The sequence below is a fragment of the Aquarana catesbeiana genome, linkage group LG01, assembly GCF_042186555.1.
Source record: "Aquarana catesbeiana isolate 2022-GZ linkage group LG01, ASM4218655v1, whole genome shotgun sequence".
In the NCBI taxonomy this organism is placed as follows: Eukaryota; Metazoa; Chordata; class Amphibia; order Anura; family Ranidae; genus Aquarana; species Aquarana catesbeiana.
Genome location: NC_133324.1, coordinates 558,016,112 through 558,043,170, shown reverse-complemented (window position 1 = coordinate 558,043,170; position 27,059 = coordinate 558,016,112). Strand labels below are relative to the sequence as shown.

Sequence of the window (27,059 nt, the reverse complement as noted above, 5' to 3'; positions counted from 1 at the left end):
AAAGCATTATTATAGGCTTATCTGTAGATATAATTAAAAAATAAGACTTTACTTCCTCTTTAAATAATAAATGCACATATTTTTGCAGAAATGTGCATTTATAATTTTTCCCCCAGGAGCACGCAAAACATTGCACTCACGATAAGTGAATCATGGGCGCAATGTCAGGCCCCTGCAGACACTTACTCCAGCTTTCTTGCCCATACCTCTGTGTGATTATGTAAGAAATATATCGTGCTGACACCCGAATAGACAGCAGCCAGCACAGCAATAGACAAAATGCAAAACTAGTGATTTTAACAATTGTGCAGCACTAGTGAAAAAAATTCTGCAAAGCTACAGAACTCAAAAACTATAAAAATAACTGTTAGTGCTCATATGCTATAAATCTATGAACAGAAATAATGATTATATATATATATATATACCGTATATATATACATATATATATATATATGGTATATATATACATATATATATATATATATATATATATATATATATATATATATATATATATATATATATATATATATATAATATATAGTAATAATGTCCGTGAAAAGAGTCTATACTGTATAGTGCAAAAACTGAAAAGTTGTGATCATATATGATAAGACTGGATCTGATAGGAAAATAGTAATCCTTTAAGACATAAATAGATGTGAAAGACAGCCACCACTGATTACAGGAAGGCTTTCCAGAACAAATGGACCCAAATGGGCATATGCCCAATGAGTCGCCAAGGCTTGTGGTGTACACACCAGAGAATGGATCATCCGCACGTGTGGTTTATGCCAAGATGGGAGATGCTTCCATGTTTGAGAAATGCAGTTCTAGGATGAAGACATGCTGAGAAGCTGAGAATTGTGGGTTTAGTGGTGGTCAGTCCTACTCAGTTGTCTTAAGCTGAGCCACTCAAGCCCTCCCACCCTTCTATCTCCACATCATAGACACTAATTATTCTGTAATCCAAGATAAGAACTTGGAGGAATACTTTGACTCCTTGGGATAACACAAGCAGAGCGAAGAAGACTCAAAACGGTTCTAAACTTCTCAAATAATCAACAGTAGAGATGGCCGAACACCCCTCGATTCGGTTCGTGCCTGAACTCTTGAACATCACAAACATTTATGGGACCCGAATGATGCATAAAGTGAAACAATAAAAATGAAAAATTCCTTTAAATATAGTTTCTTGGGGGTGGGGGTTACCCCCTTGGTCTGCCTGTAAAGTGGCACATCTGCACAAAACCTGCTGCAGCAAAACTGACATTTATAAAGAAAAGAAAACTACTTTTGAACTGATTTTCTCTGCAAGCTTTCTTTATTTAGTAAACAACGGCTGAGGGGGCAGTCTGTATGATGAGGCCACAATTTAGTGCACTTGGAACAAGATTAGAGATTTTGGGGATAAATTCTGATGTCTCTTTGGCAGACTTTGGATGGAAATAACAGTTTTGCACCACAGTGAGCAAGCCTTATGTGAAGAAGCCAAATTATAGTATACTTAGGCCAAGATTAACATTTTTTTTAGATAAAGTCTGGTGTCTCTTTCACAGACTTTGAATAGAAGTAACAGGTGTGGAAATATTGGTCTTTGGGTTTTGGTGGTGCCTTCACCCCGTAACCTGCTAGAGGTACTGTTGATGAAGGCAGGAACTGGCCTTGCTGTAAAAAAATAGAAATTTGATGCACCTGTCAAACAGGTGTAGAAAAATTGGTCCTTGGGTGTTAATTGTGCCCATGAAACCTATACTAAAAAATTACTTCAAGGTAAAATCAACACCCACAAAGCTAGGCAGTCTAGACAGTCTTGCAGAGACTTGAGATCCCAATAAAGCTTAATCAGCGACGTCGGCATCACTTGATAGCTGCTGCTAATCCGCCATTTTTACATATGTCAGCCGGCTAATGGAGTCTTCGGACAGATATGCTCTTTGTTTTTTTTTGCAAATACCTATTTATTAGTTTTTTATAAACACAAGAAGTGAATCAGGTCCACATAGGATATGACAGAGGAAATGATTACAATGTCTTAATCATATTAGGAAGGACGCAGCCTCCAAAGTATGGTAAGCTATAAACATGTATGTACGACGTCAGGAAAAACACGCCTTCTTCTTCTAGAGATCTGGGAGATCCCTTTTCCTGTCAACCATAACCTTTAATAAACAGTTAGAATATCGACCCAATAAGAAAAAGAGAAGAAGTATAGGTAGGAAGAGCTAGTATAGAAAGAAGAGCAGAGAGGGGGAGGGGGTGGAGGGGGGGGGAGGGATTTGGGGGGTGGCAATCTGGGTAGGTTATGTCCTCATCTCAGGTTTTGCGTGTGAGAACGAGTCATTTCCTAAGAACAGATAATGTTCATGTTCTAAAGAGAAATTTACCTTCTTCTGAGTACTTGAATAAATTCCAAAGAGTCCAAGTTTTTTGATATGTCTGTCAGCTGCTGTCATTATCAGATCTTCCATTTTGTTTATATCCTCCACTTTTTTTCAACCACAATGCTATGGTTGGTGGGTTTTGCTGTTTCCAAAATAGGGGAATGCAAGACTTGGCTGCATTCACTAAATGTTGTAGAATGGATTTTTTGTAGGTTTTGACTGACATGGTGGAGACGTGTAGCAGAAAAAATGCTGGGTTGTCTGGGATCTCAAAATCTGTAAATTTTTGAGAAATGGTACGAACTGTCTTCCAAAAGGATGTCAGTTAGGGACACGTCTAGAACATATGTAGAATCGTTCCCGTGCCCGCCCCACATCTCCAGCATTGTTCTAGTGTATCAGGAAAAATAGCGTGAAGTCTGCTGGGTGTCATATACCATCTTGTCAAAACCTTATAATTGGTTTCCTGTATCTTGGTACAAATTGAGGATTTGAGGGATAGGTTTATCATGTTTTGTATTTGTAATGCAGTAAAGGTAATGTAACACAAGTAATCTGCGCTAACCCCAATTTACTACCATGTTCAAAAAGCAGTGTAAATTTGAAGGTGAAAAATGAAATATAACCACAAAATCTTGAATAAAAATAAATAAAAAATGAAAAATTAAAAAAAGGGGTGAAAAAATGACTAATAGTGCTGCAACCCTAAAAAAAAAATGAATTTTCAGTTTTATCATATGAAAGGTGCACTCTGGTGCGCTACTAATGTCAAACCAAGCAGGCTGAGGGAATTCCTTTAGCCTAGGTATGCATATGAGTCATATGAGTCATACTTTTGAGCAATACTAATATCAAATAATGTGCCATACATAAAACTCCAAAAAGACAATGAGTGAATGGTTTCAATGTGGCACAGTCCACTTAGGGGGTAAGTAGTTGGAAATAGGCAATTGGAAAAGTCCTGCAACTCAATGTGTACTTTTCTAGGTGAACTATCCTTTCTTTGGGAGCCAAAATCTTGTGAGAAATTGAAAAAAGGGGGGCCGCTTACCAGATGTGTGGGACACCTGTCACGGGGGTCTTAAGGGCTCAGATATATCAAATCCCGCAGGCAGGAACAGCTGATGTGGTTTTCCTATCCAGACATCCATCCGCCTTAGATCCTTCACTGGCGCTGGGATAGCGGTATGATGAGCTCCGTTGGGTAGCTAGAATCTTTGTGTATAACTTAAGATCTGTATTTAACAGCGATATGGGCCTGTAACTACCGCATGCAGTGGGGTCTTTTCCTTCTTATGTATTACACAGATGTGGGCTTTTAGGGTATCTCTGGAGAACGCGGAACCAGAATCATTTGCATGGAATAGCTGTATCATGTGTGGGCCTAGGACTGGGGATAATGTTTTGTAATATTGTATAGTGTATCCATCAGGGCCTGAAGCTTTCCCTGGCTTCATGGACCCTAATGCTTTTTGTAATTCCAGAAGGGTAATAGGGGAGTCAAGTTCCTCACGGAGTTCATGGTATAGAGATGGTATTTGAAATGCTATGATGTATTCCTCCATGGCCGCCAGAGGCGGTGTTGGCAATGGTAAATTATACAGTTGAGAGTAAAATTCTCTAAATTCCTGTGTTATCTGCCCTGGAAGGGCAGATAATCCGGGTTGCCTCTGACAACCCGGGGGATGTACGGGGAAAGCCTATGTTCCCTTACCTGTTTTGCTTGTAGTTTCCCACATTTATCTCCGGACTCGTAGTTTGCTTTGCGACAAAACTGCAGTGCCGCCTTAACCTTATATAATAACAGATCAGTGATCTGTCTCCTAATTATTGTAAGGTCCATCTCTGAGACCTGGGAGGGAGCATGCTTGTGTCTGGACTCTGTGGTTTCCAGTTTTTGTGGCAGTTGGGAGAGTTGTTTCGCTCATTCTCTTTTAATACGGGCTCCGTGTTTGATAAGAATTCCCCTAATGACTGGTTTATGTGCTTCCCATAGTATGCCTGGGTCGCATTCTGGTCTGTCGTTCAGCTGGAAGTATAGTTCTAACTCCTTAGTCACTTCCTTAAGTACCTCCAGAGTCTGTAAAAGACTCTCATTGAGGCACCAGAAGTAATGTCTGGGCGATGTGTCGCCAGTTAGGGCATAGGTCAGAAAGATGGGTCTGACCATGTGATGTTGCCTATTGATGTGTCTCAAATGGCATGTAGTTGCCCATGGGGGATCATGAAGTAATCTATTCTGGTAGAGACTTTATGTGGGGAAGAGTAGAATGTATAATCTCTTTCTCCAGAATGTTGTAGTTGCCAATTTATTGGGTTCTGTACAGCTTCCTGGCTAAGCGTTTGAGGTGACTCGGTGGAATAGATGACGTACCGAATGAGGTGTCCGTTGACGGTATCAGGGGAACATTAAAGTCTCCACCTAAGATCAATTGACCCTGTGTGAAGTCTTGGAGTTTGCCTAAGGTTCTTTCTAGAAATGAGACCTGGTTTTCATTGAGGGCGTAGATAGTCCCTAACGTGATTTGTATTTCTCCTATTAGTCCCCTGAGGAAAATGTAGCTTCCCATGGGGTCTACCAAGGTGTCTTGTACACGCCAGGGAATTTTACTGGATATTAATATGGACACCCCTTTGGATTTGGTCGTCGGGTTAGTTGAATGGTATGCCAAGGGATAAAACTTGTTCTGTAGGTAGTGTAGTCTGTCATTTTTGAAAAGTGTCTCCTGGATGAAGGCAATGTCTGTGTGGGATTTTTTTAGGTCGCGCAGTAGCATCTGCCTTTTCTCAGGCGTATTGAGTCCCTTAGCATTAAGAGATAACACCTTGATAGTGTCCAGTGCCATTTTGGGATGTGAGGGAGGGAGGAGGGGGGGTTAGCAGATATCTAAAGATTAGAGAAGAAGAGAGTTAAGATGATAGTAGAAAGTGGAGAGGAGGGAGAGAGGCAAGCAGATAGAGAGAAGGAGAAATATCAAGAGTTGCAAAGAGAAGAGCGACCCGGTCTAGGTCAAGAGACCTTGTTCCGTGTCAACACACAGTATCAGCATATAATTCACAGGGGGGCAGAGTTGCACCCCCGGAAAACATGCAAACCTAATTGGGAAAAAAGGAGGGCAAGGCTCGATAGGAGAATCCCCGACCTTCCCCCCCACCCCGACCTTCCCCCCCACCCCGACTATATAGTGCAAAAACAGTGTAAAAAACAATCTTAACTCAAAAGAAAGATAGAAATTTTTCAAGCATTGTAATGTAATTATATCTGAGATGGGTCTTTCCAGGAAAAGAAAGACAAACAAGCCATAGGTTCCCCTTAAGACAGCCCCCTCCCCCTTTTCTTGAACAACTTAAAAAAAAACATATTATCCCATCTAGCGACTCTTAATGAAGCAGTGTTGGAGTTGCCCCGATCCTCCAGTTCATGCTGCAGAACTAAGACTGTACCTCCCCCTATCAACTGTGTAAAATGAGTTAGTACACATCAATTGCACATGTCATTGCTCTTTCTTTTGTGGCCCATCCTTCCCATCCCCTTTCCCAAGACAGAGATATCTACCCCCCTCAATGATAACCGCCTCAAGTCTAGAAGCGGGGAAATCCTGCTCCCCCACCCTCCCTCGTCGACAACTGGGTTAGTTCAAGTTTCAGTCAGTGCTCGCCACTTCTTACCACGTCCCACTCTTTATGTGATGGTTTTGGTGCAGTGGAAGGGTGAGGGGCTGAGCCCATCTCGGTTTGCTTATTTCTGCCAGTATATCTAAACCAGTCTGTTAGGGCTCTCCTGTTCCAGATGGTCTTTGTGAATCCAGGGAACATTCCTATGAGGGTTCTGGGTGGAATATGTAAGCCAGTGTCTCAAGGGAGCAAGGGTCTCGGATATTGCCATGTCCAGTGGCAAAATAGAGGATGTGCACTGGGATCAGCATGTGGGAAGCAAAACTGCACAGTCAGTAGGCTCACTGTCATGTGTGGACTAATGTGGCCGCACTACTCTCCATTGCAAGGCATGTATCAACATAGGGCGAGGGGGGCACATTCCAAAAACGTAATGTGAAGTCCTGGAGCTCCTTACAGCAAACAGTCAGTAAGTCTGTGTTCTAAATTGAGTATGGCAGGTATAGTGGGATAAGGAGAGTGGCGGGGTCCGGCAAACATATTCGGATAACTGCCTGAACATCAAGGCATCAGGGGGAAGTACTTACAGCTTAATGGCTTTATAATTCCCAGGTCGCCTCCGTAAATGGTGCTGTAGGATGGCGGCAGTTTTTCTGCTGTCTGGGTGCGGTGTCCTCTCTCCTCTGCGCCGGTTGATCCTGCTGGTTGGGAAAGCGAGGGATGAGTGCCAACCAGTTGGGGACTTCTATCGATTCCACAGCTAGGAATTCAAACAATGCTGTTAGCGATGTCGGTTTCCAGAGAGTGAAAGACCTCTGTTCTCTACAGAAGGTCACAGAGAGTGGGTATCACCAATGGTATGGGGCATTCTGGCACCTGGCGAGATCCAGCCGGGGTTTAAGTAAGGCTCTACGGTGTAGTGTGGCGCGTGAGAGATCCGGGAGTATTTTTATAGTAGCTCCGTCAAATTCTGTTTCTCTTGACTCCCATGCCTTCCGGATGATCTGTTCTTTGTGCGTGTAGTGATGGAGCCTGCAAATCACATCTCAGGGGCCTCACTGGGTCCGATGATCTGGGACCCAACGCTCTGTGTATGCGGTCCAATGTTACACGTTCGGCCAGATCTACTCCGTCTATGCTGTGGAAGATGGCGAGTGCCGCCTCGGTTAAATCCTCCGCTCCCATGACCTCTGGAAAGCCCCAGAGCCGGAGATTATTCCTCCGGCTCCGGTCCTCTAAGACCTCTTGATGTAGCTGTTGGTCGATCAGGGCCTCCATGTGTGTCTCCTGCGGTTCCTCCAGTGCTGCCACTCGGTGATCTAGGGTAGCCAGAGAGGACTCGCCTTTAGTCAGTCTTGTAGCAAGACCCTTCAGCTCAGACCTCACCTCCAAGATCTTCTTGTGGGCAGCTTCTACTGTGCTAATCAGGGCTACGATGTCGGCTCTTGTAGGGAGTGCTATGATGTCGGCTCTTGTGGGGAATGCCTGGAGCAGAGAGCGGAGCTCAGGGTCCACTCGGTACAAGACAGAGGAAGACTGTAACAAGCCTCCTGGTTCAGAGTGTAAGTCCGGTGGTGTGTCCTGGAATGAGTCTGTAGTCTCAGGCTCCAGCCACGGGCATGGCGTGCTGATGTGTGTCTGAGTCTCTGCTCCCTCTGTATGTGCAGCCTCCATATTGGAGTATTCTGTTGTGAGAGCCGGAATAATCGCCTAATTTCGCTGGATGCTGGGGCCGTAGGCGAGGGTTTCGTGGGCTTATATTTCCTCTGTGATGTCCTCTTCCTTGAAGAGTGTATGCTGCGCTGGATCAATCTAAAATAGTTGGGGTAGTTGGGAGATGGCCGGGAACTCAAGGAATGCATGTCTCTATCCAACCATGTCCAGACCACGCCCCCCAGACATGCTCTTTTATCTGTCAACAATCCTCCTTCAGCACTGAATGCTCGTTCGGAAAGCACGCTGGATGCAGGGCAGCCCAGCAGCTCAATTGCATACTGGGCAAGTTCTGGCCAGTGGTCTATTCTCATGACCTAGAAACCCAGTGGATCATCTACTGGAAAGCTCTCCATGTCTGTTTTTGCGCCTAGATAATCTTCCACTACAGTGCCTTGCAAAATATTCACCCCCCTTGGCATTTTGCCTGTTTTGTTGCCTCACAACCTGGAATTAACATAGATTGTTTGAGGACTTGCATCATTTAATTTACAGAACATGCCCACAACTTTTGAAGATGTTTTTTTTTATTGTAAAGCAAACAACAAATAGGACAGAATAACAGAAAAAGTCAATGTGCATAACTATTCACTCCCCTAAAGTCAATACTTTGTAGAGCCAACTTTTGCGGCTATCACAGCTAGCTCCAAGTTGCTTTGGATAAGTCTCTATGAGCTTGCCACATCTTACCACTGGGATTTTTCCCCATTCCTTCTTGCTCCAGCTCCTTCAAGTTGGATGGTTTGAGCTTGTAAACAACAATCTTTAAGTCTGACCACAGATTTTCTATTGGATTGAGGTCAGGACTTTGACTAGGCCATGCCAACACATGTACATATTTCCCCTTAAACCACTCAAGTGTTGCTTTAGCAGTGTGTTTGGGGTCATTGTCTTGCTGGAAGATGAACCTCCGTCCTTGCCTCAAATCACACACACAGAGTGGTACAGGTTTTGCTCAAGAATATCCCTGTATTTGGCACCATCCATCTTTCCCTCAACTTTGACCAGTTTCCGAGTCCCGACTGCTGAAAAACATACCAACAGCATGATGCTGCCACCACCATGTTTCACTGTGGGGATAATGTTCTTTGGGTGATGTGATGTGTTGGGTTTGCACCAGACATAGCATTTTCTTTGATGGACAAAAAGTTCAATTTTAGTCTCATCAGACCAGAGTACCTTCCTCCATAAATTTTGGGAATGTCCCACATGACTTTTCGCAAACTCAAAACATGCCATTTTGTTTTTTGCTGAAAGTAATGGCTTTCTTCTGGCCACTCTGCCATAAAGCCCAACTCTATGGAGCGTATGGCTTATTGTCATCCTATGTACAGATACTCCAGTCTCTGCTGTGGAACTCTGCAGCTCCTCCAGGGCTACCTTAGGTGTCTGTGCTGCCTCTCTGATTAATGCCCTCCTTGTCCGGTCTGTGAGTTTTGGTGTGTGGCCGTCTCTTGGCAGGTTTGCTGTTGTGCCATGTTCTTTCCATTTGGTTATGATAGATTTGATGGTGCTCCTAGTTATCATCAAAGATTTGGATTTTTTTTATAACCTAACCCTGACTTGTACTTCTCAACAACATTGTCCCTTACTTGTTTAGAGAGTTCCTTGGTCTTCATGGCAGTGTTTGGTTAGTGGTGCCTCTTGCTTAGGTGTTGCAGCCTCTGGGGCCTTTCAAAAAGGTGTGTATATGTGATGACAGATCATGTGACACTTAGATTGCACATAGGTGGACTTAATTTCACTAATTATGTGACTTCTGAAGGCAATTGGTTGCACCAGAGCTTTTTATGGGCTTCATAACAAAGGGGTGAATACATACGCACATGCCAATTATCAGTTTTTCTATTTCTGAAAAATAGTTTTATATATTTATTTTTCGAATTTTACTTCACCAACTTAGACTATTGTGTTCTGATCCATCACATATAATTCAGATTAAAAAAACATTGAACTAAAGGCTGTAATGTAACAAAATAGGTAAAAAGCCAAGGGGGTGAATACTTTTGCAAGGCACTATATGATGCAGAGGTTGCCAATGGGATCTTGAAGCTGATAGCCCTGGGCGCAGAGGACTAAATTTTTTTTAAAAGGGCATAACTGAGGCGGCCCCCTCCTCCACCAGTCCTCTTTTGACCAACAGAAGCCTCAAAACTAGCTTTTTCATGAGACTGTAACCTACAAGAGTCTGAAAAGGTGTTACATAAACTCCTAGTCCTGAAGATATTTCATCCTGTGCTCCCTCTGCAAGGGCTGGATGAGTTCAGAGGCTTGCCCCAAGTAACAGTATTCAAGGAGGGTTGCCAACTAGTAATGATCCTTATCCTTGATGTCACAAATTCTCGGGTCTTTTCACAGGATTTGAAAAATAAGGGAGCCCATGCACCACAAGTTTGCAGAGTCATGAGAAGCAGATTCCTCAGGGGGGGGGTCACTGAGGATTAAAGTATCTGGAATGGCCTCCTCTGAGCTATGTACTACTCCCAAGGTTTCTGAGGACTGAAAACCATCTCATAAGGTTTAAAGTAGGTCTTCTTTTTGCTTCTATGCCTCCAAAACTGACAGAATCATTCTCCTCCTTCCTCTCCTCTTGTGTGTTCTGTGGTGTCGCAAGAATGGTGTTTGCATAAAGCAGGCCTTGAGAGGAAAGGAATTCCTCTTCTTCTTCTGCTCTGCCTCAAGTGTCCTATCCATAATGCCACGCAGATTATGCCTCAGCAGGAACACAACAGGGATTGTATCACTGATGCATGCATTGTCACGGCTCACCATCCATGTCATCTCCTCAGATGGTGACAGTACAGTGCATGCATCATTTATCAGCAGCCATTGGCATGGGGAAAAGAAAGCAGAGGTGCCCTGAGCCTGCTCTTGTGCCATACTCAAACAGGTACCATTTGACAGCATTCTGCTGCATGTGCAGCCACTGCAGCATTGCCAAAGTTGAGTTCCACCTGGTGGGCATGTCACAAATCAGGCAGTTTACAGGCAGGTGGAATTCCCACTGAATTTCAGGCAACCGAACACTGGCTATGTATGACCACCTGAAATGGCTACAAACTCTTCTGGCCTGATTTAGAAGATCTTGCAAACCTGAAGAAACGCTGCACCACCAAACTGAGGACATGTGCCAGGCATGGCACGTTGTCAACCTTCCCTGTTGAAGGACAGAGAGAATGTTAGTGCCATTATCGCACACCACCATTCCTGGCTCAAGCTACCATGGCGTGAACCACCTCTGGGCCTGCCCTGCATAGCCGAAAGAATCTCTGCTCTGGAGTGGCTCTTGTCCCATAGACAGACCAGCTGAAAAACTGCATGAGAATCTTTTAGCCTGACTCGTTATATGGCTCCTCAAATGCTGGAGGAGGAGGGAGAGGAGGGGGTGGAGCTGACAGATCTCACATCATCATCACCAGCTGTATGGAGACATGGCGACAAAACAAGCTCCAGTACCGATCCCTGTCCTTGATCCTTCCTAGTTGCAAGTTGAGTTACCCAGTGTGCTGTCAATGAAATATATGGTCCCTGACCATGCTTGCTGGACCACGAATCGGCAGTAAGGTGGAGCTTGCGACTTACTGCCTTGCCCAACGATGCTAAAGTGTTGCCTTCCACGTGATGGTACAGAGATGGAATGGCCTTACATGCAAAGAAATAGCGACTGAGAACCTGCCATGGTGGTACAGCACATTCTGCAAATTCACAGAAGGGTCAGATTCCACCAGACGGAAAGGCAGGAGTTATAAAGCCAGCAATTTTGACAAGCTGGAATTTAGACGCTGGGCATGTGAGTGGCAGGGAGTGTATATTTTCTTTTTTGCGCTTCAGTAGCTGGGACAGAGAAATTTGCCTGCTATCAGCTACAGCTGGTGATGTGCTGCTGGCAGATGACCTGCAAGGACCTGTGACATCCTTTGCTATACCATCATCCCTGTGAGTGGAGGCTGCTGAGAGGTCATGAGATATAACAGGGTTAGACATGAGAGGTGAGGAGAAGAAGAATTGTGTTCCTTGTGTGTGGCTTTCAGGTGCTGTTGCCAATGGGCTGAGTGGTGGGAGGGTAAATGCCTTATCAATCATGTGGTAACCAAACAGCTGGTGTTTTTGCCATGCTTGATCTGCTTGCGGCAGAGATTGCAAATTACAACAGTACGATCAGCTGCACATGTGCTAAAAAAAGGCCCACATAGCTGAGCTCTGAGAAGTGGGTCGGGAGATAACAGCTTCATAATCTGATGGAATAGGGTGGCTGCTCTCTACTCCTCCATGATGCCTGTCTATTCAGGACATCTTGCCTCGTTGGGGTTGTTTCTCTCCCTCACTTTCCTCCTCTGCGCTATCTGGCACCCATGTCCTGTCAGTGACCTCATCAGCATCCCCTCAATCCTCATCATTGCTGGAGCCAACTTGGCAATATGCTGTGGCTGGGGGAACTTGATTGCCAATTTGTTGTTTATCAGTGTTCTACCTTCTCTATAGTCTCATATTGGTCCCTTCCTCTACCCCAGAACTGACATCAGTATCAAGTAATGTCTGTGCATTCTCAAGAAGCAAGTGGCTGACGCTGTGTTCAAATAATTTAGATGAATCCTTTATGCATGATGCTGGAGCTATGGCAGGAGTAGCTGTGGACACAGAGGCAGTATAGCTCTGGCAGCTTTGGTGGATTGTACATTAGTGCCATCTTGGGTGATAGAGGATGAGGACGGTTTTGTAAGCCAGTCCATCACCTCCTCTGCATGTTATGTAAAGCTCTGTTAAACATTGTACTACACTAACAGACTACACTGCCGCACTATTTTCACACACTATACTAACACTCCACATTCAAAATCACAATAAGTGAACAGTGAATACTCTAACTGCTAGTAGCAAACCTGCTCTGTCTATCTAAACTGCAACACACTACAAGAGCTGGCTATGGGAAGTTACCTTTTATAGCATGGGGTGGGACTAAAGCCCTATACACACTATCAGATTTTCTGCTGATTTTTGTCTTCAGATTTACCAAAACCATATAATATGAGGTTTCAATTTGTATGCAATTAGGCAGGCCCTTGCACTACATGGTTTTGGTAAATCTGAAGACAAAAATCAGCAGAAAATCTGATAGTGTGTATGAGGCTTATGAGTACTGAGCCGTGATTGGAGAAAGTAATCATCACTTACTCCAATCAGTGCCAGCGGTCAGGTGCAAGGCTTCATCCAATTAGGGCCCTAAAATGCACTGTAAAGCACACAGTGCATTGTGGGGCGCTCGGTGGGTGAACATCCTGCTGAGCTACCCGCTGAGCTTCAGGATCCTTGTTTGTCTGAAAGTATACAGTTGTGCTCATAAGTTTACATACCCTGGCAGAATTTATGATTTCTTGGCCGACTGAAACACTGCACCAGCCCTCCTGACTGACGCACTGGAGATCTCCCAGGGATAGGCTGAAGACTTAAGCACACCGCTGTCTTCAAGAGAGGCCTGATACATGTGGCAGTCTCTCCCCTTGTCTGTCCCTGCATTGTTCTGATCTACTCACACTGTCCTTCCTTGCTCCTGCTGCCTCTCTGGAAAGCCTCTTTCCAGCTGCCTCCTGTGGTAGGATCCTTCCAGGCCAGCCACCCAAGCTCCAGCCCAAGGGAAAATCCCTCCCCTGCAGGGACACCAACAGCCTCCCTCAGCACTGCATCTCCATCTTTTACCTGAATCCCCTGCTGGCATGATTCATGGGCCCACTTCCTAGGGATTGTCTAGTGGCTCCTAAATATGCAAGAAAATCCTCCTAGCTTCTGCCCACTAATTTCTTGGATATTCTCCAACATTCTAGAACCAGGGGGAGGCACCAGAGGGTTGCCTGGATAAGTCACCCAGCCCTGAACTCTAATGAACCCTGACCCAGAATTCAAGGCTCGGGCTTAGCCTTGAGCCAGACTATAATTTACCTAAACTACCAGTAGTAGCAGACTAGAGGGTGATAGATATTAGTATAATGCTACACTTTCCAAATGTTCCCTCTGTAGTTCTACCCAGTCGGACATGCTCCATGATGTTATCTACTCCCAGGCTTCTACTACCTCTCACATAAGAGTACTCTGCCACAGGCCCCGAGGTCATAAGCACAGAGTTACAGGTAAAACGGGGAAATGTTAAAGGACTTTAATGGTACCACTGTAATCCCAAGTTGAGGAAAGAAAGTGCTCACAAATATATGAGTTTCACACTTTATTTTGACAAATATAAAAAAAATCATGATAAAAACATTGTAAAGTGTGTGTATGCTATCAAATATATAGTATATTTCTATTTTAAGGAATGTTTAAGTTTATTTAACCTGCTGCTTGCTGTGAGAGGAAATTGTGTATTTAAATGGGAAACCAAGTATACAAATAGTTTCATTTGAACATTTGAACCTGAACAATAGGTCTCTTTTTTTCTTTTCTTTCTCTTGTAGGTGAATGTGGATTTAATCCACTTGAAGTGGCAAACCATTTTGTGAATGCAATTGCCTTATTTGCCAGGACTAGAAACACAAATTCTTTGACTTGTGTTCATCTGGTTACAAGTCGCCCACACATCTACCACATATTCCGCGCACGGTTGAGAAAACACTTTAGATTTGCGTCAGGAGACTCTTGGAAACCAGTAGGTGAGTTACAGAATGCTAGTTCTTAGGCCACAGCAAACACTTACTAGAGATTATTAGAAGTACTAATATGTTATCAATTCCTTATCCTAATGCAGTTTTGTAAAAAAAAAAAAGATACAAAGAAAGAAAAAGCCTTAAAGGTCATATATTTATAGCTACAGTATATATAGTATTTTAAAATCTACAACTCTTTCCCAGTCAGAAGATATACATTTCTAAAATCTTTCCTTTTATTAAAAATTAAAATCAAAAGTGGTATTAAATCCCCAATCAGCGCCACACCAAAGCTACGCAAGAATTGACCATATTTTCATTGCTGCCATGGCAATTCCATCTGTTACCAGAGACTCCCACTATCAGATCACTTGATGGTCCTAATGCTAATTATGAATTCTCAGGACCATGACGGAATGTTCCACTGGCACCTAAATGAGTCACTATTAAGCATAAAAAATAAAAGGAATTGCGCTAATGCATGTGCAAGATAACATAAACAAATATATATAATGTTAAGTGCAAAGGTAGAAAAATTAAATGTGAATAGCAGTTAATGAAAATCCACCATAATGTCCCAATGAAGTAAGAGCTCAATATAGTATGTAAAGAACTCCAATTCGCCCAAAAAGTGCAAAAACAAAAACAAAAAGTCCAAGTGATAATGTGATTAGTGACATCAGAGGAGGGTCCACCACCCGAGATAGAAGGGGTTGCTCCTTACCAGATGGCCATGACTCCCCACTACAGAGGGTCACAGCAAGCAGATAAGATTGTAACACAGAGATTAGAGACTTCTATCAGCATCCACCAGGGGTCGCCTCACCGCCAGTCACTCCAGCAAAGCCAATGGCAGGGATACACCATAGAATAAAAAGGAGCTCACATAGTGTAAAACCATCGAGAATTTATTTAAAATCAAATAGCAAAATGAACACTTACAAAACGTCTGTAGATAAAAAGCCTTAAGTCCGGTTCCTTGGCCACAGGAGCACGGACAAACCCGTCCTACTGGAATGCAACACTGTTTGGGGGTGACGTCAGCGCGTCGTCTGGCTCCGCCCTACGCGCTTCGTGACATCATCACGTCTTCCAGGGGCCAGGTTCACTGTACCTCACTGGAAAAAGAAAGTGTGGAATACTTTAAGGTGAATGATGATGGGTAGTCTCTCCTGAAACACTTTGAGTGGCCCACAAGGCTGTCATTAGGGGCAAGCTCATCCAACTAGCCACCAAACTCAAACGAGAAAGAAAGGCCGATATAGTAGAGTTGGAACAAGAGTTCTATAAACTATATAAAGGACCATAGACGTAATCCAACTCCTACATCACAAGCGCTTTTGGAATCGAGTTGCTTGTCCCTAAACTTGGCTCTCACCAAGGAGGCGGAAAAAACCTTAAATGGTCGGATGCGAGATTCTACCTCCACAAGTATAAAATAGGCCCAGGTTGGCTGCCAGGCTGACGCCCCAGTCCAGGTCCTTCTCCTTCCCAAAAGTGCTTTCCTCCACAGGGATACTCACGCAGAATCCACAAAGGATTCTCACCATATCCGATTTCTTGAACGACATTCCCATCCCCAAATTGAAAAGGGATCACAGGGCAGACCTTGAAAAACCCATAGGTGAAGCTGAAGTCTTAGAGGTTATTAAACACCTTAAGAAGGGATCTGCTCCAGGACCTGATGGGTTTTCAGCAGAATATTATAAGACCTTTGGATCCTCACTCTCATTGTATTTGACTCGCTTCTTTAATTCTCTCCGGACTGGTTCAAATCTTGATACCACGGCTAATATGGCCTACATCTCAGTCATTCCCAAACCAGGAAAAGATAGCTCAGAAATTAGCAACTATAGACCCATTTCCTTGAACAACAATGATCCTAAAATTTTGACTAAAATCATGGCTAACAGACTGTCGGCCCTTATTGGGAACTATATCCATAAGAATCTGGTGGGCTTCATTCCCGGAAGACAGGGCCTGGATCAAATATGCAGAGCGGTGGACATTATTTCAATTTTGATAGACAATTGGGATGGAGGCAATAATCAGGAAGGATTCTTGCTCTCGGTAGACCTGCAGAAGGCCTATGACACAGTAGAATGGCCATATCTGTTCGAATTGCTTGATAGATGGGGGTTTGGGCCGCATTTCATGGAGCTTCTGAGGGCACTTTATTCTAATCCAAGTGCCCAAGTTAAATTGCTTGTTCACTTCTCAGAATTCTTCCAAATCTCAAAAGGAACTCGACAAGGATACCCCCTATCCCCCATAATATTTGCCATCGCAATAGAAACCCTGGCCATAGCGATAAGGTCTAATCAGAATATCCATGGAGTAAGATGTGGCCCCCACACCCACAAATGTGCACTTTTTGCGGATGACTTGCTTCTTTTTATTACTTCACCCCTCATCTCAACCCCAAACATTTTCAAACTCCTTAGGGGCTTTGGGAAAATCTCGGGCCTTCATGTGAACATTGCTAAATCCATGGCACTGATTGTCTATACCCTGGCCTCATTGGTGAAAGGCATACAAAACAGCTTTTCATTTAATTGGAGTAATACATCTATTCCATACCTGGCCTTAAACTGGCAGCTAGCATTGACAAGCTCTATAATGCTAACTACCCCCCTCGCTACAAAAAACTGGTAAACGACTTATTTAACTGAGCAGAGTGGGACATCTCCTGGCTAGGGAGGGTTCCGTCAATTAAAATGACCCTACTACCCAGGATACTATATCTATTCTGCTCCGTTCCAATTACCCTCCAGAAATATCAATCCAAGGTAATTGGCTTTATTTGGGTATCCAAGGGATTCTGATGCCCTAAAGGTGTCCTATATAGAAGCTGTACTCAAGGGGGACTGGGAGTCCCTCACTTCTGCAAATATGATCAAGCAGCCCAATTGACCCAATTTTCTATCATTTATTCTAAAGGACATAGACCAGACTGGGTGAATATGGAGAGGCAGTCGGTCCCTGGGCACACTATAGACTACCTGACCTGGATACCTACTAAATGGAAGCAAGTGTGAAGTTGTTCACGCGATGGTACCGTGTCCCCTCCAGACTGGCAATAATTTAACCAGGCTTCCCCTTTATGTTTCAGGGGATGTGGCCATGTTGGTTCTCTCTTCCGTACCTGGTGGGAATGTCAACGCATTAGGGGCTACTGGAATAGAATCTTTTGTTTGCTGCGCAAGGTCACTGGCCTTGCAATTCCTAAAACACCAGAGATTGCATTGCTTAATAGCAAGTCAATCGGAGGCTCGAAACATCTTCTAAAACTCACTCACTTTATATTGTTAGGGGCCAAGATGACCTTGGCCCGAGCATGCAAGCAGCAATCTGTGTCATTTGCAGCAGCCAAACGAAAGATTTAATGGATAATGGTCCAGGAGAAGATGGTCAACAAAGCATTTGAGACAGCGTGGGAACAGTGAAGGATATACATCAATCAGCCCCCTGTAACCCCTCATGTTATTGTCTATCCCAAAAGAAGCCCCAATGCCTAATACCTACTCTCTTTCTAAACTAAACTTATCTATTCTTTTTCTTACTCCTTTTTAAGGACTATCCTCCCTTTTTTTTCCTCTTCAGGCCCTTATTGCAGGGTTACATCTTCTGGTTATTTCAGAAATTTTTTTGGGACAGGTATCCCGAGCAGGATCTCATCTAGTTGTGAGAAACGAACTGGGATTTTTGTGAAAACTCCCATAAAGGGGGATTATATTGTTTCTCAATAACAGATCCAGTTGTACGTTTACTTTTAATATGACAGTTTTACCCTTCTAGTTGATATTTAAGGTAGTTATCTTTGCCACTAGTAATGCGACAGATGTACACGTCAACTTCAAGATTGGTTTATTCTGCTCATGTCTCGATGTTCTTTTTTTGTTATCATCCCTGGTTATTTCAAATAAAAAATATTGAAAGTAAATCCCAAAACAAAAAAAATTGTAAAATGAAGTTTACCAAATCTGTGGTGGCTGCCTTAGTTTTCTTTTTTAGGCTTTATCCCTTTATTTTCACCTGGGAAACCAGCCAGTAAGTCTGTTTTTCAACTTACTTTAACAGACCAAGTTGACCAGACACAGTAACAGAGGGTTGAGACAAACCATTTACCACTGAGATGGGTGCTAACTATGGTCAGCTTTTCTTAATATATGTAAAACCTTTTGTACTAAAAGAAGAAAAACTGTTGCTGTAACTGCTTATAAAGTGTGAGCTGGAGTTCAGCTTAGTCTTCATGTACACTAGCAGCTCCTAATACTTGAGTTAGGCGCTTTTGTCATTTTTTTGCCAAAGCTCCTAATGTACAGTACATGTAGCAAGGTCCTGGGCCTCTTTGGGCTTAATAGTTACCTCCAGAGTTAGGGACAGCTGACACCCTTCTATGTAGCGTGGGTTACAAGGCATGGTGGGTGTAGTGCAAGGTAGATTCATGGGCGCCAGACACTTTTTGAATGCAAAGAGATTTATTTTCTCTTGAACAGAACTGTGGGAGAGAGTGTTTAGGGCCAGGACACCCTTTAGTAGTTGCAATGTGAATTAGCAGACACTGAGACTTCTATAGGTAGATAGCCATGCAGGGAAAGGCATCCAGCAAGACACCACATCTGCATGAGTAGGATCGCTGTCTCCTATGGCTAGAGTCTTATAACAGTTTCTAACATAAGTTGTAATGAACTTCTGTACTTCCTCTACAATCACTTCTTGTAGATCTTCACTTACACTGAGCTCCCAGTCTCTCTGGCTATACTTGCTGATCCACTGCCACTGGATCTCCCGAGCTCTTCCAACCTTTCTCACTGAGTATCTTCCTCAAGCATCACCCCCGCTTCCCCGCTGGGTCCCTAGCTTGTCACTCACAGATACTCCTCAAGAGTCACTCCACTGGCCTGCTCGGTTCCTGGCTTGGCACACAAGGCTGCTCTGCAAGCGTCTCCTCCGCTGGCTGGGTCACTGGCTTGACACCTGCTGAAGTTTCCCAATTCTTCACTGTCCCTGGCTGGTGAGAATACTGCTCCAGTACTTGATTCAGCTACTCACTGTGGTCCCTGGTAATAAAGTGGATGGTCCTTTAGTGGCGACAGCTTCCCTTCTACCTCTGACCACGACAGGTTCTCCGGTTGGCAGAACCATCACTTATGGTTGGATTGCAAGCTGCAGTCCCAAACCTATGCTACTCTCTTGCTTCTGGATAGGCCCTCAGATAGCCTAGCAGCCAGATGTCCCCGGGATAGGCCTCAGGCTCTGGCCTAGCAGCCCGGGACAACACAACACACATCCACCCAGACAGCCATCCAGGTGGCACAGAACCCCGATCACCTGACCTCATCCAAATAAATAGGCTCTCCCAGCAGGCCAAGGGACCCAAGAAGATCCCTGCCCATTGGCTGAGATACCCCATCTTTTCCTAATCTGTCCTTGCAATGCTCTTGTCTTATCTAATGTCACCAAATACCCGGCCATCTAGTGACAGAAGAGAGAAGTGCAGCAATTACAGAATTAGGGTGGAATCAATTGATCTCCTATCAATTGGCCAAGGCAACTATACCTGGCAGGTAAATTTACTAGCAACCCTGCCTAACCATCAGGGTGCTACATACACATAGACTTTTAACAGAGTTTAGGAGCTGATGCGGTTATGTGAGGTTCAACCTCCCTCAACCTCTCTCTACTGAAGAACCACATTCCGGAAACCACAAACTGCGGCAAAACAGTGGCCAAATTGTTGCATAATTTCAGCGCAATTTTGCCGTATTTTGCGTTTTTTCACGGCTGCGCTAAATGAAGAGCAAGTAAACATGAAGCCCTAAATTTGTTAGTCAAATCATCTGAATCTGCTAGTCGAACATTACCCTCTCCACCAACTGACAATGCTGCTATCCAAAGGTGTCTGCTTTACTACTTCATTCAGAATGCAGACATCCCAAGATAGAAAGTGTGTTAATGGTTGAATCACCAGGTGAAATAAAGGAAAAATAGCTAATATAAGAAAATTAATGCAGCCACCACATCTAACGATTTGTAAGCTGCAGTACATTATAGTTTTCTTTTTAAGGTTTAATACAATTTTACATTTATCAATATGTCCTTTTTACTGTAAGGTCACACTTTTATATTTGAACAAGTGCATTTCTTGGCTGCCATTGTGGACCTCCCCTTCTGAAAATGCAGGTGTAATACTAATCAAGTGGCTTTAATACTGTACGTAATGGACCTGCCAACGTTCTTGAGCTGCATGCTTTTTTCTGGTCAATGACTTGACTACTTTTCTACCAGGGCAATTTTTTTATTTTTTGCAAGCAATAAAATCATTTTTTTTGTTAGATAATCACTTTTAAAAAAAGAAGAAGAAGCATTCGGGAAAAAAAAAACATTCATATTCACCTAAGTGGGTGCAGCATCCATCCAATGCTGCATCTGTCCTCTGCCACCTCTACACAGAGAACTATGCAAATAAAGACCACTGATCACTCAGTTCTCGGTCTTCCATGAGCAGAGAGGGGCTTTCTGCTCTCCCTCTAGGGCTCACTGGAGCACCAGGCTGTGCAGCAGGCAGAAGCGGCTGTCTCAGTCTCTTAGTGGTGCACTGAGAGACTAAGCCAAATACCAGTCAGGTATCTGGGCAGGTCCGGACATTGTCGGGTTCCCTGTGGAGCCTGGACCGGCTCCATGATGTCTGCTGACCTGCTGTCGGCTGAATCTGGATCATCGGAGTGCAGAACGAAGTACTGTGATCCTTAGGACAATTATGGCCAAAAGAGCTTTGGCCATACTTCTCCTTTTAACTCCCAAACCATGATACATTTTCTGAAAGCAGGGACCCTGTAGAATAAAATGTAAGATGTTCTTCTGCCGGCTATCATTGGGGCCCTTTTAGAGTGTCAGCGCACTTAACAACAGTCCCAGTTAACCTGTATGTAGTATAGATACAGTATAAGTATAGTCTCTGCCAGGGCTGCTGATAAGGCAGTACAGCTGGCTCTTCTGTACCAGGCCCGGGCTCCATCAGTCCAAAAGGGGTATCTAAGCACCTGCTGAGCAGGAGGGATGGCTGTTCAGCCTTGTGACTCCCGTGGAACCCCCTGCAGTGCTGCCAGCTTTCTCCTTCCAGCTGCTCTGTAAGGGGATCAATTCTACATACTTGCCAACAGTTACTTTAATAGGCAAGCTGTCCCATGCTGGCTTTGTCCCAGGCTGCGTCCCGATTTTGGCGCAGAGGGGACAGCTGCAGAGTCTCTCTGCTTTGCCATGAAATCTGTACACTTCTGGGTCCTGAAACTCCCCCTCCCCTTCAATCAACAGTGTTATCTCTTGCCATGAAGAAATATTGAGGAATGAAGAAATTCTCTGCATGCTCCACCTCCTCTCCGAGTCTTGAACTCTGCGCTGTCAACCTCCACACCATGCTGTGTATTAACTGTAATCTGCAGTGCTGTCTGCAGGGCCTGAATGGAGTAGTGCTTCTGCTTAAAGGGGGTGAAGGTGCAGAAATTTCAGGATTCAGAGAGGGGTCGAATGTGCCAGGAGCCAGTTTAGAAGTTCAGGTAGACACTGGCTGCCACTGCAGTGCTGGAGCTAGAGGCCAGTGAATTCACCTCTCCTAGCTGGCAGACATTGCTACACCAGCCATTTCTATATACCACCTCTAAGGCCCCATTCACACTTTGCGTAGCAGGAATGCATGTTTTTAGCATTTTTTTAGCTTGTTTTTCAAACATAGGGCAGCCCATTCATTTCAAAAGTACATTTCTTGGAGTACATCACAAGACACAGAACAGGCTATAAATTATGATTACCTGGGTTGTGTGCCACCTACAGGTGAATGGACACTGGCAGAAAAAACTAACAGGAATCCACTATATAACCCGTCATACTCAAGAAGGTCCTTCGTTTTTTAGCATGCAATGAATCCCCAACAACAAGGGAGGGACCTCTGTGTCCTATGATATACTCCAGGAAATAGATTTTAGAGGTAAACAAAAAAATCAAATTTAATGACTACCTCAGATGTCCCAAAGCAATCCCCATGAGGGGAGGGAGACACTGTAACCACCAGGTCCAAAGAAACTACTCCACAGCCCGCAACACACTGCGGCCAAAAGAATATCTGATACGTGGGAAAAATTAGAACATGGAGATAAGCGTCCCTTATGTCCACAGATGCAAGAAAATCTCTCTGCTGAATGAACAAACTCCATACCAATGTCCAAAACGTCTGAATTTTGAGAGACTTGTTCAGACTTTTGAGGTCCAAAGTCGCGCATTTCTGTTTTGGGACCGTGAAGAGATCTACAGGCACATTCGACCTCAAACTGTGAAGGAAAAATTTCAGAAATTTCAATTTGTACCTATGAGAGACTGTGGAAAGGGCCCAGTCATCCGAAATCACTTTTTATCTGGCTTCCAAAAAAGCCAGCAGCCTTGTGGCAGTGTTGAATTCTGTGAACTTGCTGCACATTTTCACTGGCAAGTTGTACACTTGTAGAGCACTTGAAGCACAAGTTCTAGTTGACACTTTTCCAATTTGTAGCAAATTTGCTCTAGCAAGAGCAAAGTTTCATTGGTGATTCTACAGCAAGAGCTTTGCAAGTCTACAACATGAAAATTCAGCCACAGTGATCCCTGTGGTGGAGTGACTATTGCACAACATAACTGAACCAGAACTTGAACTTGCAGCAGACTTGCATAATGTTTGCAAAGAAAGTTGATCTGGAGTCATGCAATGCATACTTGATGCAATTGTGTAACAAACTTGTGAATCCTGGCAAGTCTAGCAATAGCTTAGCAAGTCATTTTTAAACATGCAGCACAATTGCTTGCTATCTGGGTACCAGACATGGACTCGGCAGGAGGTGACTTAATTAAACCATCTAAGAGAGGGAATGTACCAACACCCCTCTGAAGCTGAGAGACTGACAGACAGCCCCTGAATTTCTTTAGGTTCATAATCCTCCGACGTGGACTCTACCATCTAATCCTCTTGAAGCTTTACACCTACCACCTCCTCCTCTATATCCACCCACTCTTCATCCACAACCAGAGGAGGATCTGGTTAAGTGAACCACTCCAACTTCTTGCGGTAATCGTAAGGGGTCCACCCTTACGATTACCGCAATTGATTCTATATAAGCTGTTTTTGATCTTCTACCTTGTGAGTGTTTTATTTTTACCATTTTAATAAATTGTTGCTTTTAAACATTATCATGCCATGTGAGCTTTTTTTCTCGCATGACTTTTAAAACATCCACTGGGCCTGTTGGACTGTCTTGGGGACGATCAAAACTGTGGTGAGACCCCTTCCCCTCCCCTTTTGGAAGCTGAGGATAATTTGACGATTCATCTCGCCAGACCTGGTGGTCATCACGCTTTCTGAGACTTGTAAGACGTATGTCTTCTCAAGTCATCTGATTCTGGTAAGTCTCTTCTGATGCTCCGGTGATGGTCCTGTCACTTATTTTGATCTTCCACCCATCTGTGATTTCCTCCTTATCCATCTGCCAGTAGTGAACCATTCCGTTTACGTGGAAATCCCAGGAGTTTTTCTATTTTTTGGCACTTTAATACTTATGAATTTGTTGGTGGTGGTTTTCCATTTCACTATTTTATCATCAATATAATCGTCAATTTCCTATGGACTATATTATTTGATTGACTACACATGTATGTTTTTTAGACTCATTGTCTGATTTCATATTTTTTTATATTCTTTGATTCACGGTATCTATTCACTGTAGTCACTTTTTACGTTAATTTGTATCACTTATTGTTACAACATTGTTTGTTTGCTAAGGTAAAACTGATACAATATCTATATGTGCATATAGCGCTACACTATATTTTGTATATAGGGGTACTTCCTGTCTGTTTTTTTCTCCCAGTGTCCATTCATCTGTAGGTGGCACATTACCCACGTAGTAATGATTTATAGGTGTGATGATAAAAAAGAAAAAGTGTTTTTTAAGAAATATTCTGCAAACATGTGAGTACACAAATATGAACAGTACTTAACTTTGGCTCTTTGTCCTGGTAGAACTTTGGAGCTACAGGCTAGGAGCACAATGTTACTAGAAAAAGCTATTTGAAACTCATAGTGGATTTCAGTTTAAAACAGATCTTGCACTGTGGCTTGCCCCACCTCCTGCTTTCAAATGTTGCAATACAGAAAAAAACACGGGCCGAATGTCGGGAGACTGGCTTTGTCAGATGTGCATGCTGAAAAACCAGCAGCCAACCGACTCCCGATTAGAGCTCTCACCCACTGGCAGAAAGCACTGATCGGAGTGTTCTGGTGGGGGGGTATGGGGGTCATCCCCCTGTTAGAACACAATAGCTCATCGGGGGAGATCGCTATACTAACTGCGCATAGCAGCTCCGGAGCTGACAGTTTATTTCGATCAACTCGCTGGGCTGAATGTAAGAAAACTTAAAGTGTGTACCAGGCTTCACTTTATTCCCAGGCTTCCGGCAGGCCCACCTAGGCAAGTGTGATGTCAGTGAGTCTTCTTGTGAGAACTTGGGAAAGTTCAGAATCCCAAATCCCACTAGAACATGTTCCTGCACAGTCCTGTAATGCCACAGTGCTTAAGTGGCCATAGGCTGGGAGTAAAGTGAGGTTTTTTTTATACATTTTCTACATTTTTCAGTGTGTTTTTTTAATTTTATTTCTGAAATGCAGTGTTTGGTTAACATGAGGTGGGGGCAGACACATTGGCAGACCTTGCATTTAGTACAAGGTTCACTTTAGTTCAGTGAAAGCTATAAAAAAACTAGAGGGTTCAATCAAATTGCTATGTATTTATTTTATTTCCCTGCATCTTATTTCTAGATCTGCTCAGTTCTCGATTAAAACAGTTGTGGCTTCCTGGATGCGATGCTATACAAGATATAACAGTTTTTCTGCATCCTTTTCCTGTACCTCCTGCAGTCTTGTTGGTTATTGTGACAGATAAGCTGGACTATGTTAATGAAATAAAACAGCGTCTTAAAGAAGAATTCGATAAACAATACAAGGAGGAGAAAATTGAACAAGCGCTTCTGAAAACATTTTCCCTGAAAGAAATTCAGGAAGTCTTCTCAGTGGTGAATGAAAGACCTGAAGTAAATATGATATTAGACAAACTACAAAACTTCATTTTCCTAAATGGCTGTGAAAAGGATATTCTTGAAGTGGCATTGAAGGTACAAAGCAAGCTTACCACCATTATAAGTGAAAGGCTTCAAAAATTGACTATGGAACAATCTGGGTTCCTGATCCAGTGGGGCTATGCAGATGACGAGGATTCCTACCCATTTAGTCTTGAAGCTAACCAGTTACTAGAAAATAGATACCAGACTGCAAAGACAGGAGTTGTAACAGTAACACTTGATAATGGCAAACAAGCAAAGGTCAATCTGGAAAAAATGTCGGCAACACTTGAGGTGGATAGCCCAGAAGTCAATGTTATTCGACAAGACTTAAAAAATGGTATGTTTTTTGAACCATGGGTTTATAATTATAGTACATTTTTTATTCTTTTTAAATTTTACTTCTGATTGTAAAGGCTTTTGTCAGTATGTATACTGTACATAGTGGTGTGTGCCTTATAGTGATATGCTCTTTTCACCTTAACCATTTGCTTACTGGGCACTTAAACCCCCCTCCTGCCCAGACCAATTTTCAGCTTTCAGCGCTGACGCAACTTGAATGACAATTGCGCAGTCATACAACACTGTACCCAAATGAAATTTTTATCATTTTTTTACACAAATAGAGCTTTCTTTTGGTGGTATATAATCACAGCTGGGGTTTTTATTTTTTTCTAGACAAACAAAAAAAGATGGAAAATTTTGAAAAAAAAAATCATGTTTCATAGTTTGTTATAAAATTTTGAAAACAGGTAATATTTCTCCTTCATTGATATGCGCTGATGAGGCTGCACTGGTGGGCAATGATAGGCTGCACTGATGGGCACTGATAGGCACAGATAAGGTGGCACTGATGGGACAGATAAGGCAGTACTGATGGGCACAGATAAGGCAGCACTGATGGCCACTGATAAGATGGCACTGATGGGCACTGATAGGTATTACTGATAGGTACCACTGATAGGTAGCACTGATGGGCATCGGTAGGTGACACTGATGGGCAGAACTGTTGATGAGACACTGATTGGTGACACTGATAGGTGGCACTGTGGGCACTGGTAGGTGGCGCTGGTGGGTACAGATGAGCTGGCGGCAGCTCTCCTTGATCGGGACCGATGTCCCTCTGACAGCCACTGGTGATCAGCTTTTTTTTTCTCCTCATGCTAGCAGTGTGTGTAGAAAAAATAGCCGATTACTGGCTCTGTTTACATCACATGATCAGGTGTCATTGGCTTAGAGCTGATCACGTGGTCGAGCACCGGAGGACGTCTATTGACGCCCTTCCGGCAAAGTAGGTCCGCGCTGTAGCCGTCATTCGGCTATAGCGCGGATCTGAAGAAGTTAAAGTGGAACTAAACCCACCAATTTAATGGTTTCCTAAAATAATCATCAAATTATAAATATTATTAAATCTTTAACGTGGAACTAAAAACTCCTATATACCCTAGGAAGTTGCCATCTTGGCCTATGCTTTAATCTGTAGTTGCCATGGTGCTGCACATGTCTCATGAAACCAGCCATTTGATGGTTTGCCAGGTCAGTTAGGAGCACCTGTCACAGTTATCATTGACGG

General features: G+C 43.5%; 1 protein-coding gene across 2 annotated transcripts in view; it reads left to right on the top strand.

The window, feature by feature from the left end:
* LOC141105922 (protein mono-ADP-ribosyltransferase PARP14-like) overlaps positions 1–27,059 on the top strand; it is a 166,832-nt gene that overhangs the window by 110,737 nt on the left and 29,036 nt on the right. For both annotated transcript variants that reach the window (XM_073596138.1, XM_073596146.1), the window contains 2 exons: positions 14,159–14,353; positions 25,188–25,826. In XM_073596138.1, the coding sequence (XP_073452239.1) occupies positions 14,159–14,353; positions 25,188–25,826 (834 nt within the window). The remainder of the gene's footprint in view (positions 1–14,158; positions 14,354–25,187; positions 25,827–27,059) is intronic.